Here is a 16,536-nt window from a genome sequence, read left to right as displayed (position 1 = left end):
AAATAATCATTACCAAATATTTTTTATTAGTCAATATTATTTTACTTAACACTAGAAGAGAGTTTCAAAAAGCAAGTTATAATTATCTGTAATGTATATATACAGGGTGGTTGGTAACTGGTAGTACAAGCGGAAAGAGGGTGATTCTACGCGAAAAAAGAAGTCGAAAATATAGAATAAAAATTTTTCGTTTGAGGCTTTGTTTTCGAGAAAATCGACTTTGAATTTTCGCTCGGTACGCGTACACTTTATCACGTCTCGTCATAACGGTTCGTTGTCTCGATGAAAAAATTTAAAAAATGATGACTCGTACCGCCAGTTACCAACCACCCTGTATTTTTGTATAAGGAAATTTTGAAAAGAGTGTGAAGAACTTCCAGGTAATTGTAAGAAAATGTCGAATATCCTTCAAACGGAAGTATATTTAAATTAAATTTAAGTAAAAACTGTAAAGAATATACAAAGAGTACGTAGACAAGCACTCGAAAAATCCCTGCTCTTATATGTGGGAAAGTATGTTAACGTGGCAAAGGTATGTGAACTCACCAGTAAGTTTAACAAAGATAGAATGTTCCTGTTGCATTGATCTCTGACAGTTAGAGAAATTTTGACGATCCACGAAAACAGAGTGATACTTGTGTGAATACGTCTATATGTTCAAGTCCAGTCCATACAATACTGCCAAAACTGTTCAGATTCAAGTTCGTCGACCGGTGTCAAACGACAAAAACAATGTTAGCTAACCGAAAATAGAATATACTTTGTCTATTTATGAGGTACCGACTAAAGAAATAAATTCAAGCATGAAGAGGCGATAAAACAAATGAATTTAAATCTATTCCCCCATGCATATATATATCCATCCATATATATTTTTAATTCATTTTTATAAAACATTCATTTTCGTAATATAAATTATTTTAAGCAAAAACATTTGTCACCAAATATGCAGATGTTCTTTGTTGAAGAGAGTAGTAATTAACTATTTTACGCTCACTACCAGAACAATAATGTGTTTAACGATGAATCAGCGCGTACATGTAGATACACAACTCCACGCGATTTTCTAACAAGATTAAATTAGTTTACGCGGATGTTCAAGGATTACTTATCGGATAAATCTACGTAATGGTATTTAACGCTAACGTTTAACATTTGACACGACCACACTAATCCTTGAAAGAAAAAAAAGGTTAAAAATAGATATCGAACCACTACCTTTTTCACCTTGTTTCCCTTCGTCGCCGCGTTCTCCTTGTTCGCCCTTCGAGCCTTTTTGACCTGGATATCCCGGAGACCCTGGTGGGCCTACAAATTTTGGTATAGCGTCGCGATAGTCACTGATCTTTCCTGGTGGACCTGGAGGACCTGGATAACCTTGTGGTCCCGGGAGGCCTTGATCTCCTTTCAACCCTGGAAATCCCATGTCCCCCTATAAAAAACAAATTGAATGTAAATATCATAATACTCACACTCAGTGACTCAGGATCAAATGGCACCCACTGTAAATGTATCCTAATTCCAATGATCTCTCAAAATGTCTTGTAATAATGTTTATCTTACATTATAAAAATAATAATCTCACTCTTTCGCCATTTTCTCCTTTTGCTCCAGGTAGTCCAATTGGCCCAATAGATCCTTTAGGACCTGGATTTCCGGGAAATCCACGTGCACCAGTGAATCCTTGTGGTCCCTAGTAAGTATCGTAATGTCGTAAAGTAGGATAAATAAAAAAACATAAATAAGATTGTATTTATAGGAACGCACTACTTTGCCTTGCTCTCCAGGTGACCCGCGTAAACCCGGCTGTCCAGGTAAGCCGGGTTCTCCGATAGGGCCAGGTGGTCCGGGCAATCCAGTTAAACCGGGTAAACCCTAAATAAATATTATATTAGATAGATTGATTGTATTGATATTAGATAATTTCCACTTTAGGAAGAAATAAGCATTTGGTAGGACTTTAAATTTCAGATGAAGATGATAATCAGTGTTTCTAAAATATTTAGAATAGATAGATAGGAAGAATGTATATGTAATTCCTAAATCAAATAAAAAAGCTGTTTAGACAGTATGGAATTAGCCAAGAGTTCGTTGTATTTTAAAGTTTCTCTCATATAAAAGACAGAAAATCTGACTCGTCGTTTCTTCGCTATAGTCTCATTTAGGACTATGTATATTTTAATCTTTTGTTGCATTTACTTTCTTTGAACAATATAACAAAGGATATCTCCATTTATCTAAAAATAGTTTTAATAGTATTATCTTATACTTAATCTTATGGAAGGTATTAAAGAAGATTTTTAAATCAAGTTAGCATTTAATATTAAAAGATCTGATTCATATATGAACTTTATGTAAATGTATTACTTGGACAATATCAAGTGTCAAATCAGACTGAAATATTTATCACTAAAGAGAAGCCCTGACTCACATTAGTGCCATTAATTCCCGGTGGTCCCTGTGGACAGATAATTTCGCAGCCAGGTCTTCTCTGAGGTAATAAAGGGCTGCTAAGGCTCTTCTGCAATTACGTTAATTACAACCGTGGGATCTTAATGGATTGCGAAGTTGCGTAATATATATAGACTTACCGGCAGTTCCTCACAGGTCTCTCTCTCTGGCCTCGTAGGATCGCAATTTAAAACCATCCACTGAATATCGATCTGGAGACATATTTTCAAGAAGAAGCGAATATTACGTTAAGAGCAAGAAGTAGAAACGCGAATAGACGAACACTTGAAATGAGCTTTTTACTCTACCCTTTAAAATGGCATTTTAAAAAGAAAGCCCAAGAACCTTCTTTGTAAAAAGAAACTCTATCAGAGACAATACGTTACTTATTAATTTTGATTTGTATTTATTCATGGAATTGAGGTGATATTTGAAAAATCATCTTGCACTCTATACTTTAAGATGGCTCGTTAGAAAGCAGTTTGGAAATCTCCTCGCAAAAAGACGCTCTGTAGGAAATAATATATTATTCTTCTAGAACATTCTACTTGAAAGTCAAACAAAAATTTCGCTATCGTACTAAATCATTTGTTATAGTATTTATTAATTCTGATTTATATTTATACATGAAATTAGTACCGCTAACGATATTCGGAAAGCATTTTGCATTTTATATTTTACAATGGTGGTCTTGGAAAAAAAGTACCTCATAAAACGAACTTTTATGTAATCTTTAAAACGTATTATTAAAAAATCGATTACTTTATCAACATGCTACGTTATTTACAGTTTACGGTTTATTTCTAGTTTTTGACGTTCCGACACGAAATTGGTCTAATAATGCGTTCATTATGTTTTGCCGTACGCGTTGCGCTTCTAAACTTTGTGCGTACTAAATCTAACTTGTCCCAGTTACGTCTTAGCCTCGTTCATTATATAGTGTTTATTAATTAAGTGTTTCTTAATTGTCTCATGCGACGGATACATTTCTCGCATGAACCAACGGGAGTTATCCCCCGCGAATGTGTCACGGCGCAGTGTTCTGTGAAATTCGCGTGTTTTACGTTACAATCATACGCCTTCTGATCCTCGCTCAGTTGATCGAAATTAGTCGAATAAAAGATCTAAAAGACTCTTCCGACGTTCCGGGAACATCCATTACAATGTTTAGTGAAATACGGTCATGTGGCTATATAAGAATACTACCATATATATGATACAATACAGCGTATCATAGAAATCAGTTATAGCTTTGTTGTTTACATCTTTTGTTTAAAAAATATTTCTTATTCGTTTTCCTAAATTTTCTGTTTGTCCGAAAAATTAAAGCTGAATTATCTCATATATTCATATTTGTCAAAATGTTCTTATTATAATTAATGAGCTGCAAATTTTTATGCATTTATGGAAAATTAAAAAATACATGAAGTATATACAATATGAAAAATTACGTAAAATATTTAAGGTAAGGTTATACTATTTAACGAATGAAACAAATCTCTGACTAAGTTTTATTCCTTTACTTACTTTTACATAATACGAATCCATATCAATATTTGCAGTCTAATAATAAGACAGTACCCATTAAGGTAGTATATTTTGTAAAAATTATCCCCCTATGCAAATCGTTCTGACTAATTTAAATATTTTAATCATTCAAGTCTAGATTTACATACACGATTTTTTATTATTGCATAAAAAATTCCGCAGTAGGTCATCGATAAAATAATGTTGACAAAATAGACGATAATTGCTGTTAGCGACACTGTTGATCTTATCTCTCCTATGTACAATGTACGCAATGTCAAAGGTGAACGATCGAACTTACCGGTACAGTAACATCTTTGCTGTGTGATATTTTCGATATCGATATCTCGCCATCCACTTTGATTGTTCCTCGTGGATCCAACTCTTGTGTGTCGATGTATTCGCAATCTATATACACCACCAGCCTATCCTTGAAGACTCCAACATTAATTTTGTGCCAATTTTTGTCGAAGATCTGTTTCAATCAAACGTCTTACCCAAATTTTTTGCTAGGTAAATATTAAACTTATAATAATAAGATTTATTTGCTACCTTCTCTAATTAAAAGGCTCATAATAAAAATGCCCCTTGTCCATTTCCATCTTTTTTTCAAGAAAACAAAAGGATACCTTAGTATTTTTAATTTCTATTCGGCGCATTCCAATCTTTTCTAACTTACTCACTATATTACGAAATATAGTGAACAAACTGTAAATGTATCTTTAATTATATCAATTAGACAGAAAGAACTATCTTTAATTATTTTAATTTTAAACGTTTTCGTTGAACCGTTTAATTTTTATCAATTTATCATTTATTATCTATCAATGATAAGTCAATTTATCATAATATCGATTCCATTATGTTGTAAATTTCGCTTCTGACGAATAGCATACATTATTGTGTAAAAAGTCAAAAATTTGACAAGAATTATTTTTCTCGTGAATCTCTCAATTCTTTTCTCCGCGGGAAAATTCTATTAATTTCCAAGATATTCAACGAGGTGTTTTTAAACAGAATTCTTTTCTTATTAAATAGATAATCTTGAGCAATCAGGATGCAATTTTCTGCTGCTGCATTCAGAACATCTTCAGTTCATTAAGAACGCGACGCTTAACATTTCTTTGAAGCGTTATAAATGACACGACGAATGGTATTCTCATCAGCATTTTTAATACTATACGGATCCCGAACGCGTTCTTTTGCGTCAGGTCTCCCTGAAAAACCTCTAAACTATTTCGCACGAGGCTTATGCAATGACCCGTGACACGATTTCCGACGTCAAGATCTGATTCATGCGCCAACGCAGCTTCTCGATTGATATTTGACAGGAGGCTTGAGTTTTTACATGAGAATGCCGCGACATCGTTGTTTGAAATATCCGCGGTCATGCTCGTCACTCGTGGCCCATTTTAATCATCACACGATCTACGATGACATTTTTAAGAGGCGACTGCATTAAACATGGCTTGATGTGACAGCCATCGAATTGATTACTGGAAATGCACTTGGCTTGCGTTTGACCGATATTTCGCTCTACTTTAAATACTAATCTAAGAAACTTTTCTACTTACACAAATGAACCTAATTAACACCAATTAATATCATTATTAAAATCTAATAGAATGTCATTATCAAAATCTAAAAGAATAAAAAAAATAAATAGTAAAAATCAACCTAATCGACACTAATTAATAACATTATCTCTAACAATGTTGTAAAAATTTTACTCACACGATCGGCCGGAAACGACACCGTTTCCAGTTCCCCTGTCTGGTTCCTCACGGATAAATCCAAAGTCTGAATTTTTGGGTTCATTGCGATTAAAAACTGGGGCTCGTTTTCCATGTCGACGATTCTGATAATGTGCCAAGTATACTTTGGCAGTTTTCTGGCCCTAAATGTGCAAGCCGTGCTGAATTCCTCTGGCAATCCGTTTGGGAGTATAACTCTGACAAACAATATAAAAAAGGGGCTTTGTATGTCAGTATACGTAACCATCGAATTGGTCAGTTTTGTAAATTGTAACACTAACCGTACCGGCACTTCGCATATATCTATTCTTATCGTAACCGGTCATTTGACGTTGTCAAGAAACAGACATTTTTTTAAAAAAAAAATTGTCAATTTATTGTAGGAAATAATACACAACGTAACTTTTAAATAATAATAAAATAATCAATCGAACAAATCATCCTCACTTTGAAGTTGCTCATTTTCAGACTTAGAACTTCGTTCGTCTGAACATTCTTCACCTATATTTTGTATGTTTTTCAATAACTTTCTCACTGAACGTGAACTGAACAGAACATGGACATATTCAGGAACAAAACAAAATACAAAATGTATAAAATACCAATGTACTGAATATTACAAGATTTGTTCATTCCTTGACGTATTTGATTTCTCGTTGGCTTCGATCTGTACTTTGTGACTCTCACGTTATACTGCATTTAGATTTCGTTTAACTATAGAGAACTTATTATGAAGGGAGTATATTCTTAAGAAGTATTTCTTGAGAGCCTTCGTCAAGACTCCGTTGTGTTTAGGCGTTACTACAGATGTACGCAACTGTAGCTGATTAGATCTTACTCGACTTAAGGTCCCACGTAGAGAACTTTAGAAAAAGATGTAAATTTGTCTACCGGTCAAGTGACCTGTTTTGTATGTTTTTTAATAACTTTCTCATTGAACGTGTGGACATATTCAGGGATAAAACAAAATACAAAACGTATAAAATACCAATGTACTGAATATTACAAGATTTGTTCATTCCTTGACGTATTTGATTTCTCGTTGGCTTCGATCTGTACTTTGTGACTCTCGCATGATACTGCATTTAGATTTCGTTTAACTATAGAGAACTTATTATGAAGGGAGTATATTCTTAAGAAGTATTACTTGAGAGTCTTCGTTAAGACTCCTTTGTGTTTAGGCGTTACTACAGATGTACGCAACTGTAGTTGATTAGATCTTACTCGACTTAAGGTCCCACGTAGAGAACTTTAGAAAAAGATGTAAGTTTGTCGACCGGTCCAGTGACACAGGTCACAATAAACAGGTCAGGCGATAAATTTTTCTCAGTAATAGAAGAAGGAAAAAAATATTGAGAAATTGATTAATCAGATAATATAAGAATTTAAATAAAATTAGATAAAAAAAAATAACAATGAATGTACAATTTTAAATTAAATTTTGAAACTGGTCATTTGACCGGGCTTCGTAAGGTTAGCGTTAAACGTCGTTGGCAAATAGGTTGATAAAACTTACTTGGTTGGTTGAGTGATGTCTGTATCTTTTTCCAATCTGTAGGCGATTTGCATACGATTGCTACCTCTGACTCGCGTCACGCCAGTGTAATGTGCCTCCAAAAGATCTAGTTTCAACTTGCTGATGAAGTCGAATGTTTGAAGATCGTCCTCGCCCTGTTTGTATCCCTCGCATGGTCCACGAGGAGAATTTAAGATTGTTTCCTCGCCAGATGTATATTCTACGAATGTCCAAAATATTAGAACCTTGCAAAATATTTAATAATATTTTATTATTTGTATCTTCCTTTTAAAACCATAACTATTTTTTCCCATAATACTTTTTTGTAACTTCCCATCGTTTCAAGTAAATATATTTTTAGATAAATAATATATGGAGATCACAAAGAAAAACATTATAATATTATCTTATGATAGAGCAATACAGGTTGTTAATGTCTTGGAAAAAATTTTGGTATACTTAAAACGGAAGAGACGATTCTTTTATATTTTCTCAAACATACGAAATTTATTAAGAATAGAAAAATACGATTGGATCTAAAAGTGATCTGATTCTGTAATTACATACATTATACGCGAGCAAGATTATTTTTATCGGACAAAGTTGATACCTATTATTACAATTACTTTAGAAACAGTTGATAAAGCGAAAAGCGATAGTTAAAACACACAGAAGCGCAATAAAGTGTGTGAGAGAAGTACACATATGTTCGCATATTGATAGTGTGAGGTGACATCGTTAGGAAGAAATGATGCCCTATTGTTACACAACCCAATAAGTTTCTACTTGAATTATTCTGATCAGACGTTCCTGATGGTATTATTCTCACGACAATATAAGCATTGTTAAAATACAATACAACAATTTGCATACATACCTAAGTATGTATACAGGGTGTTTCAGAGCTCAACCGAAAAACTTTGCCAACATGTTGATGACAGGCGCATTAGTATAGCACTTTTTGCTCAAAATGACCCAAACGTGCTGACAAAATTGAGATCTGAAACACACCTTGAGATGACCGGTAACGCTCATGCGACATAATAATAAGTTAAATATAAAGATAATAGGCGAGTAATAGATATTATCTTATGAAATAGAATTTTGTATGTGCTTCATTTTATGAACCTCTAACCACAAGCAGCTCATCGCTGTTTTAGACAAATAAAGGAAATGCTTTCAACGAGACATATAGTGTTTCTGAAGACTATAGGGGAAAGACGTGAAAAGTAACATTTCCTCTTTCTGTTTTTTATAGAACAGCAATTTTGTAATTCAGTGTATTGAAAACCAATCGAAGAAAATAAAATATGAATGTTGATGAAAAATATACATATTCATATACATATGTCGGATCATCACTGGAAATGGGGTTGTGGGCGTCAAATGAATCTTCTCGAGGATTAGCCATTGATATGGTACACACAGGCGTAGTTTATTACAATGATAGAATTATTACAGTCTTAACAATTGATCACGGCGGTTCGGCACTCGCGACACTAGTGACGATGCTCTCGGGCTAAATAACGAATCCGCGGCCAACGGGACGACAACAGAACGTACTCACAAAGTCTAAGTCTGAGAATAATCACTGATCGCGAAGGCGTTACTCTTTGATCGATGAGATCGCGAGCGAGAATGCCTTTCCCATCCCGATGATGCCACACAGGAAAACTATAACGGGGTGTGTCTAAGGATACGAGATCATCGGTATCGTCGAGAAAAGCCTTCGTTCAGAAAGTGTTGCTGCTAATTGGTTAATCTCCATATCGGTGGTTAGAAAAGGATGCTAGCCGCCCTCGAGGGAAAGTTGCTAGTGGGAGACGCCGCTCGTTGAAAAATATGTCTCCCCTATCTTCCCGTAGTTGGGACAAAGACCGTTTGTCCGTTTGAAGGACTTTAGTTAACTAAACCTTAAGATTTATAACGGGCCCTCGGGCTAGCCGAACATGTACTGCGGAGACGCATCGACATCTGGCAATCATCTTACTCGAAGAATAGGGTCTGCGTGTGGCGAGCCACGGGACAGAAACCGTTGGAATGTTTACTGTCGCGTGTCGCCACGAATATTTCTTTTAAGGAGAGCTATAGAATTATTCCATACCTTTGTTAGGCAAAGCGTTCATCCCGTGACCGCGGCTACGTTCGGCGACTGACTGTCGCCTCGAGCCCAAGCTCATTATCACAATTCTCGAATAATTACAATCGGGTTGAATAACTACAATTGTTCAATTACAGCTATAGTAGACTCTAGGTTGCAATGTTGCGGGATTATCCAAAATTCCAAAGGCTCCGGTGTCCTTTCATCTCCGACACATATATATCATATATATAGTGTAAATGTTAGTCCCTTTTATGTAGTTAACATAACAAAAGGTTTACAACTATAAACTTTATTAGTGACATAAATTATATTTAAATATTAATTATATTTTCAAACTTACTCGTACGTGTGAATTGCACAAGCACGAATATCCATATTGAGAAGTACATCCGCAGATCCAAGTTGATCCTATAATAATAAGTAGTAAATATACATAGTTTATAAATAACAAATTCTATAACAACAATATAACACGAACAATAGATAGAGGTAGTATTTATCTGTGATCTATTTTTATACGGTTAAAACAAAAATAACAGCATAAATAAGTTATACCTCTACATATTATTATAAAATATAAATAGATCAAGACGTAAAATGTCCTATAGATACACATATATTATTATTAATAACACAATTTTATAGAAAAAAAGTAGTTCGATCCTGCCAGGATTCGAACCTGGAATCTTCTGATCCGTAGTCAGACGCGTTATCCGTTGCGCCACAGGACCTTAGTAGTTATAAACTTTTCTCTTTATAATTTATACATAATAATAAACTAAAATTTGTGAAAATACATTTATGAGAAATTCTCACGTAGGATCTAATCAAGGCATTCATCGAAAGGAGAATTGATGCTAAAGATAAATACGGCCCACCGTTTCACCGTACGTAGAAAAAAGACACGAATGAAAGAGAAAGGTTCGAAAATCATTTTGATAAAAGGGGATATACCAGTGAGACAATACTAATGCAACGATAAAACTTTTTTATTTTTAATTTTTGTTAAACAGAACACTTTTACTAAAGTAATTAAAGTAAGTAAAGTTTTTCGAATTAAAATAAGATCAATCAAGATATAATTTGTAGCATGTTTACTTATTTAATGACATAAACTTATACTCTTTCGTCTATTAAATATCTATGTAAAAGTTATTTAAACCATATCGTGTTTGGTCTTATTTTAACCAAAAAAATTTCGCAATACATGAAAATCTGATTTAAAAAAATTAAAAGCGCAAAAGTTCCATCAGTATCTCATGCGTATTCGGATAAAATTACACTACTCATCATAAGTCGTCAAACTTCACGGTATATGAAACGAAGGGAATAGTAGGGCCCCTTGCGGAGAATTCCCCCTATGGTGAGAATGACGACCGAATGACGACCGGATGCCGAACGAGAGAGTTTTACCGAGTATAATACACACATATATGGGAGTACTGTACATATTTTAATTTTATTTCATGTTTCTTTCTCATAAAAAATTAAAAAAAATAATAATCTTCAAAACAAATAATCAGCAATTTGATATTTTGGCTTTTCATTAAAATTAAATTTCTTGGTACAATTTATTTATTTATAGTAGTATAATTTATTATTGTTTTATCTGTTCTTAATAAACAAACGCACAAAAAATTGATAATTACTTTATTATACAACCAAATATTTACATTTAATGTCATATTAATGTTTGATTTAATATTCTTGACTTATGATTTTGTGAATAAATTTAAATGAACTCCTGTGTATTATGCGTATATATGTTTTTGGTAAGGCATGTTTAGTCTGGTACAGTGCGTCCATGATTATCTTCATGTAAGTTGATACAACTTGATAATTTCTCACAGTATAATTTGCCTGAACATATATATATATATATACATATATATATACAAATATATATATATATATACATATATATATACATATATATATACAAATATATATATATATACATATATATATATATATACATATATATAAACACATAATATGTATTATGTATCCATATACATATTTTCTCATAATATTTGAGAATACAATAGAGATAAATTTATTAGAATATGGATGTGTAAAAACAAAATATGTTTATAATATATTTATAATGTTTTACAACTTATACAATATTAAATATATGTATATCATAACAATTATAAACACATTTTCAAATGTAAAATATAAATTTTTACAGTATTAAAATTTTCTTTCACTTTTGCTTTTAGGAAATTATTCTCTTCAATAATTAAAGACATTAAATATTTTTAGGTATAAGTCAGAAAATAACATGAATAAATTCGTATAGTCTGAATATATCTCAATAAAAGCTTTATTTCTTTCCTTTATAAATAGAACTTTAGTTGGCATGAACATCTAATTTTATGTTCCGAATGGTGCATAAGTAAAGAAGCACATAATAATGAAGATACGTAAATGTAAAGAATATTCTTCTGAATTTACTTTTTTTTTTTATTCTTATACACTATACATTCGTCTTGTCTCTGGTTAAACAATAACAATATAGTGTCGAAAATTCTTTTTCGTTACCGGCAACAGCAAGATAAATACATACATATATGCAGCATTAGTCAGCTACAGCATAGTATACGTGAAGGCAACACAGAATAAAATAAGGACAGGGATTGGTTGTGTTATATACAACCTTGCTTCCTATTGGTTGAACCTCTTGGGTCTTATCGGATTACTTGACTATGACTACGTGACGTTGCCACGCTGCTATGTTGGGTCTACCAAAGTTTCAGTTTTCTGTGTTGCGTTGAATTGAATTGAAGGAGAAAAATTTGTAGATGCGTTTTTATATTTTTATCAATTAGCCGGAACCAATTATCTTCGTAATTATGGCCAAAATATCAGTCTTATAGTCATAGCAATGGGGATAGTGTTTACATTCGGCAACATTGGAATTGCGCCATCTCATGCAATTTTTCTTTTACGCGATGTATACCTATATCGTAAAATTCATAGAGTTTCTCAATACTTTTTGGGATGAAGGTTTTAATTCTTTCCCAACAATGTGATATGATGAAGGAGAAAAATCTCTATCTGTATGAAGACTTGTATATTCTAACCAATATTTGTTCTTGTAAGTACTGAATTTTTACAGAATATTTAATATTTTGAAGTGTTTATTATATACGTATAATAGTAGAAAATAAAAGATAAATGTTACTCATTTACTTAATTAAAAATAAAATAAACTATTTAATTTGCAAAAGATGTAAATTCCTTTTTTCCTGTTTTTACAAAATAAGTAATTAACGGGAGCAATAAAATAAGTTTACTATTTTAATTTATAATATTTTATAAGGTATTTTATAGTTTTGTAGTTTTATCCCCATTTGATGTATTTCTAGAAAGTATCTGTAGGAAGAAGTATTTCTATCAATAATAAGAATATTTTAAAAATCATAATGGACATTTTTGTTTCCTCTTTTTCACGATAAATCCAGCATTTGTTTACGTATACATTCGATAATGCCTTATGCAAAATTTGATGAGCATCTGTACAAATTTTTCTATAAAACAGATATATTATATCAATTTATTTTAAAAAATAACCGTAATGAGGAGGCAACACTAAAGAGAAAGTATCTCATAAATTAAATTCATATTATAAACTTATATTAGTAATAAATAATAATGTATTAAATATATATTAACATTAAATCCATTCCTATCGTTACAACTCGCGTATTTATTACATTTTGATCAAATACATTTCAAAATGTTATTTTCATCTATAAACTGAATGAATTAACTTTATACGTATGTAAACTTATGACACCCTATACGGGCTAAACGTCTATGGTAAATATTTGTGACTATTATTCATACATTTTTTACATCGAATAATAGTTGTCAAAATACTACCATACTACTTTTATATAAAATTTATCACGGTACTATGTTGTTATTAATTTCCAATGTAAAAAATAATCAGTCTCATCATTTTATGTTGTCCAGAAATGCGTTACTTTTAGAAGATGGCGCCACATATACAACGGGACTACAACGCTATTGGAGATCCAGGCAGATACTCACTGAGGACACTCAGGCATGGTGAAAAAAATTGTTTTCAATCACACACTTTTGACGTGTCCAAAATAAGCAGCAAAGAGGATTTCTTTCGTTGTATTGGTCTTCAAATGAAAAGATTTCAGTACAAGTATAGAATGTCAAACAGTGATCGTAAAACTAAAAAGATTAATATTCCCAGTGGTGTAACATTGCGTGATTGTTCCGTTATTATCCTGGGGAACACATGTAATCTATGTGGAAAGTGTTTTAAGTGTAAAATTGACTTAGATAAGCATAATTTGTTAAAACATCAGGCAAATGAAGAACTTGGTAACATGACTGTGAAAGAAACACAATGTACGGAGAAGGAAATCGAAATCTGCAAAAATTTTCCAAAATCTTTAAACCATTCAGTAATCAAGGCTAGTAAAAATTTTGCAACAAAAGAACACAAAAAATTACGTTTAACCTTGAAAATAGGAGAGGAAATCATCGCCAAAATATCAGTGAATAGAAAATACTTGAAGAAAGATAACGTCGACATGTGGACTCAAACCGAATCGAATCGTGATACTGAATTAATTGCAGACATGAATATGTATGAAAGTGTTGCTTCTCGTATCGATCCTCTTTTGTTCGGTAATAGTCCTTGCCAATGTTTTAACCCGTCTGTGCACACGGTACAATGCTCGAATCGATATTTGGCTAGCAACATTGTAGCAAGTACACAGGCGGTTCGTGAGAAAATTATAACGCAGGAGGAAACTAACTCTTCGCACAGGTTGAAGGAGTCACGCGATATATCCGCAAATGAAAAATGTGGCGCCACTCTTTGTGTTACACCAAACTCATCTCTTGAATTAAATTTGTCATTTGTGACCGAAAAGTGCAATTTACATGAACAAGATCATGTTAAAAATGGTAATTCGGAGGTCTCTTCGACGCATTCAGATGATGCTTTAATATTCGACGAAACGTGTAATATGTCGCAGTTCGCTATAACATCAAAGTCAATGTCGAGCTACAACAAAAAAAATGATAGTGTTACATCTTCAACAAAGAATACAAATACTCGATCAAGGAATACCACGCAAATTAATCCAGAAAACATTGACGAAAATGAGGAAACAACAAATATTAATACAAATCCGGTCCAGAAAGATTTTATTATAAACAATACAGAAAACTATATACTGAGAAAATTACAGGATGACTCTAATGTGATACAGGCAATACTACCGGTAATCGTGCCAATAATCATGCCAAATGCAAGTGTTCCTAGTACACCTATTAAACTTATGATACAATCAGCATCAATAAAACCAAAAGAACAGCAACTGCGGCAAAAGCAGCAGCAACAATTACAACCAGATCAACAACTGCAATTGCGACAAAAACAACGATTACAAGTAGAGCATCAGGAACAACCACACCAAGATCAACAGCAACAAGAAATTATGGAAATTTCCTCTCTCCCCGCCGAAGATAATTCCAACGATGGGATGCAGCAGTTGAAACTGCAACGAGAACAGCAATTACAACCGGATCGACAGTTGCAACTGCAACAAGAACAGCAATTACAACCGGATCGACAGTTGCAACTGCAACAAGAACAGCAATTGCAAGTCAAACATCAGGAGCAACTACAGCAAGGTCAAGAGCAACAACAAATTGTGAAAACTCTTACTCACAACGTGAAAGATAATTCCGATGATGATGTGCAAGAAGTGTTGCGAATCGTTCGGGGACATAGCACTACGGATGTCAATCACGAGTCACCAACTCGGTTCGAGCGAGAGATGTTACTACATGTCGCCATTAGAGATATGAAGAGACTGGAAGAAGAAGGATGGCACTTGCTAGAGAAAGTAATCGACTACACAGGAAAAAACTCGAAATCTAGTACCAAATGTTGCGAAACGAATGATGAGTGTATCAAAAAAATGAAGAAAATAATAACTGAATTGGATTTCGACTGTAGAAATTCAACCAAAGAAAAATACATTTCTCATATGAAGGAGCACATTGCGAAAATGCAAAGTTATAATAACATAGCAACAATATGTGGATCTGATAGTGTAAAGGAAAATTTAATGACATGTAATGAGAATATCAATATATCATCTAAGATGACACGACAGCATAATATTAATCATCATAAGGGAAAATTCGAAATAAATAACAATACGCAAAGCGTAGAAGAATCTGTTAGCCATTTTCTTGTGCCTTGTCCCGGGGATATGGAAAGTAGGAGTAAAGGACCGATCGTAATAGATCTAGTCAATGGTACCGATGAATAGCAATAGAAACTATTGGATCGGTAGATAGCAAGCATAGCTTTATGAGAATGGTGTCGAACTGCGAGCAACTATTCCAATGGTGGATACGTCCTCAGAATATGTAATACATATATTACGAAATGAATATACTGAAGTACCTTTAATATAGGAAACTATTCAACTTTCATTACGTGTAACGTTATCTTTCGTTATATTATGTTCTTTATATTTCATAAAGTACATATACATGTATGTTAAAATATATATATATGTACTGATCAAACACAAGTTCAATATGTACTATGTTCGAATTAAATGAACGGGAACTGCACTTAAATGCTACTTAATATTATCGCTGCCAAAATGTTCCAAAAGCTACTTATGTTTGTATTGTACGTATCTTGACATTGAATTTAGTGTATTATATATGTTTCTTTATGTTTATATATAGGCGCTTAGTAACGATGAGACGAAATTTGTTAAAATATTTTAGAAGATATTTGCCTAAATGTTCAAAGTATGTGCTTTGTATCAGTATTATTACTTATTACTTGTAATATCCACTTAATTTTCATGTTTTGTTACTTTGTATTAGATTATTTACATTGAACAAAGTTATATTCTGCTGTACAGAGCAATAATAATACATACATACGTATAGTAATTTAAGAATTTTATATCTTTTTTTAATAAATGTTTTTCGAAATGGAGAAACACAATCTGAGTTTTTTTTATCAAATCACGATAGATACACTTTAGAAAGTTATAAAAAAAATGTGCTCCATAGAATCTAAACAAAAATATAATAAAAATTATTACAATCGATATTATTGAAATTGATATTATTAAAATAGATATTATTAAAAG

General features: G+C 32.7%; 2 protein-coding genes and 1 non-coding gene across 6 annotated transcripts in view; 1 reads left to right on the top strand and 2 right to left on the bottom strand.

Annotated features, from left to right (window-relative positions):
- Positions 1-16,536, bottom strand: part of LOC117241941 (collagen alpha-3(IX) chain-like) — a 28,972-nt gene that overhangs the window by 10,853 nt on the left and 1,583 nt on the right. For 3 of the 4 annotated variants that reach the window (XM_033508232.1, XM_033508234.1, XM_033508235.1), the window contains exons 2-10: positions 9,693-9,760; positions 7,249-7,468; positions 5,713-5,929; positions 4,280-4,453; positions 2,592-2,663; positions 2,432-2,521; positions 1,768-1,875; positions 1,586-1,693; positions 1,219-1,432 (exon numbers count right to left, since the gene is read on the bottom strand). In XM_033508232.1, the coding sequence (XP_033364123.1) occupies positions 1,219-1,432; positions 1,586-1,693; positions 1,768-1,875; positions 2,432-2,521; positions 2,592-2,663; positions 4,280-4,453; positions 5,713-5,929; positions 7,249-7,468; positions 9,693-9,741 (1,252 nt within the window). In that variant the 5' untranslated portion in view covers positions 9,742-9,760. The remainder of the gene's footprint in view (positions 1-1,218; positions 1,433-1,585; positions 1,694-1,767; positions 1,876-2,431; positions 2,522-2,591; positions 2,664-4,279; positions 4,454-5,712; positions 5,930-7,248; positions 7,469-9,692; positions 9,761-16,536) is intronic. The other variant, XM_033508233.1, reaches the window with a different exon arrangement.
- Positions 10,011-10,083, bottom strand: Trnar-acg. Its single transcript has one exon. It is a non-coding gene; the product is annotated as a tRNA-Arg (tRNA).
- On the top strand, positions 12,023-16,000 carry LOC117241942 (putative mediator of RNA polymerase II transcription subunit 29). The gene is made up of 2 exons (XM_033508236.1): positions 12,023-12,455; positions 13,337-16,000. The coding sequence occupies exon 2, from the start codon at positions 13,357-13,359 to the stop codon at positions 15,688-15,690; it is 2,334 nt and encodes a 777-aa protein (XP_033364127.1). The 5' UTR covers positions 12,023-12,455; positions 13,337-13,356; the 3' UTR covers positions 15,691-16,000.

This window comes from Bombus vosnesenskii, unplaced genomic scaffold (assembly GCF_011952255.1).
Source record: "Bombus vosnesenskii isolate JDL3184/JDL3185 unplaced genomic scaffold, Bvos_JDL3184-5_v1.1 scf7180000016262, whole genome shotgun sequence".
Taxonomy (NCBI): Eukaryota; Metazoa; Arthropoda; class Insecta; order Hymenoptera; family Apidae; genus Bombus; species Bombus vosnesenskii.
Note: the sequence above shows the minus strand (reverse complement) of the source record. Positions and strands in the feature narration are given on the sequence as shown.

Excerpts from the sequence above, each read along its gene's own strand:
- LOC117241942 (XM_033508236.1), top strand. The coding sequence starts at position 13,357 with ATGGCGCCACATATACAACGGGACTACAACGCTATTGGAGATCCAGGC.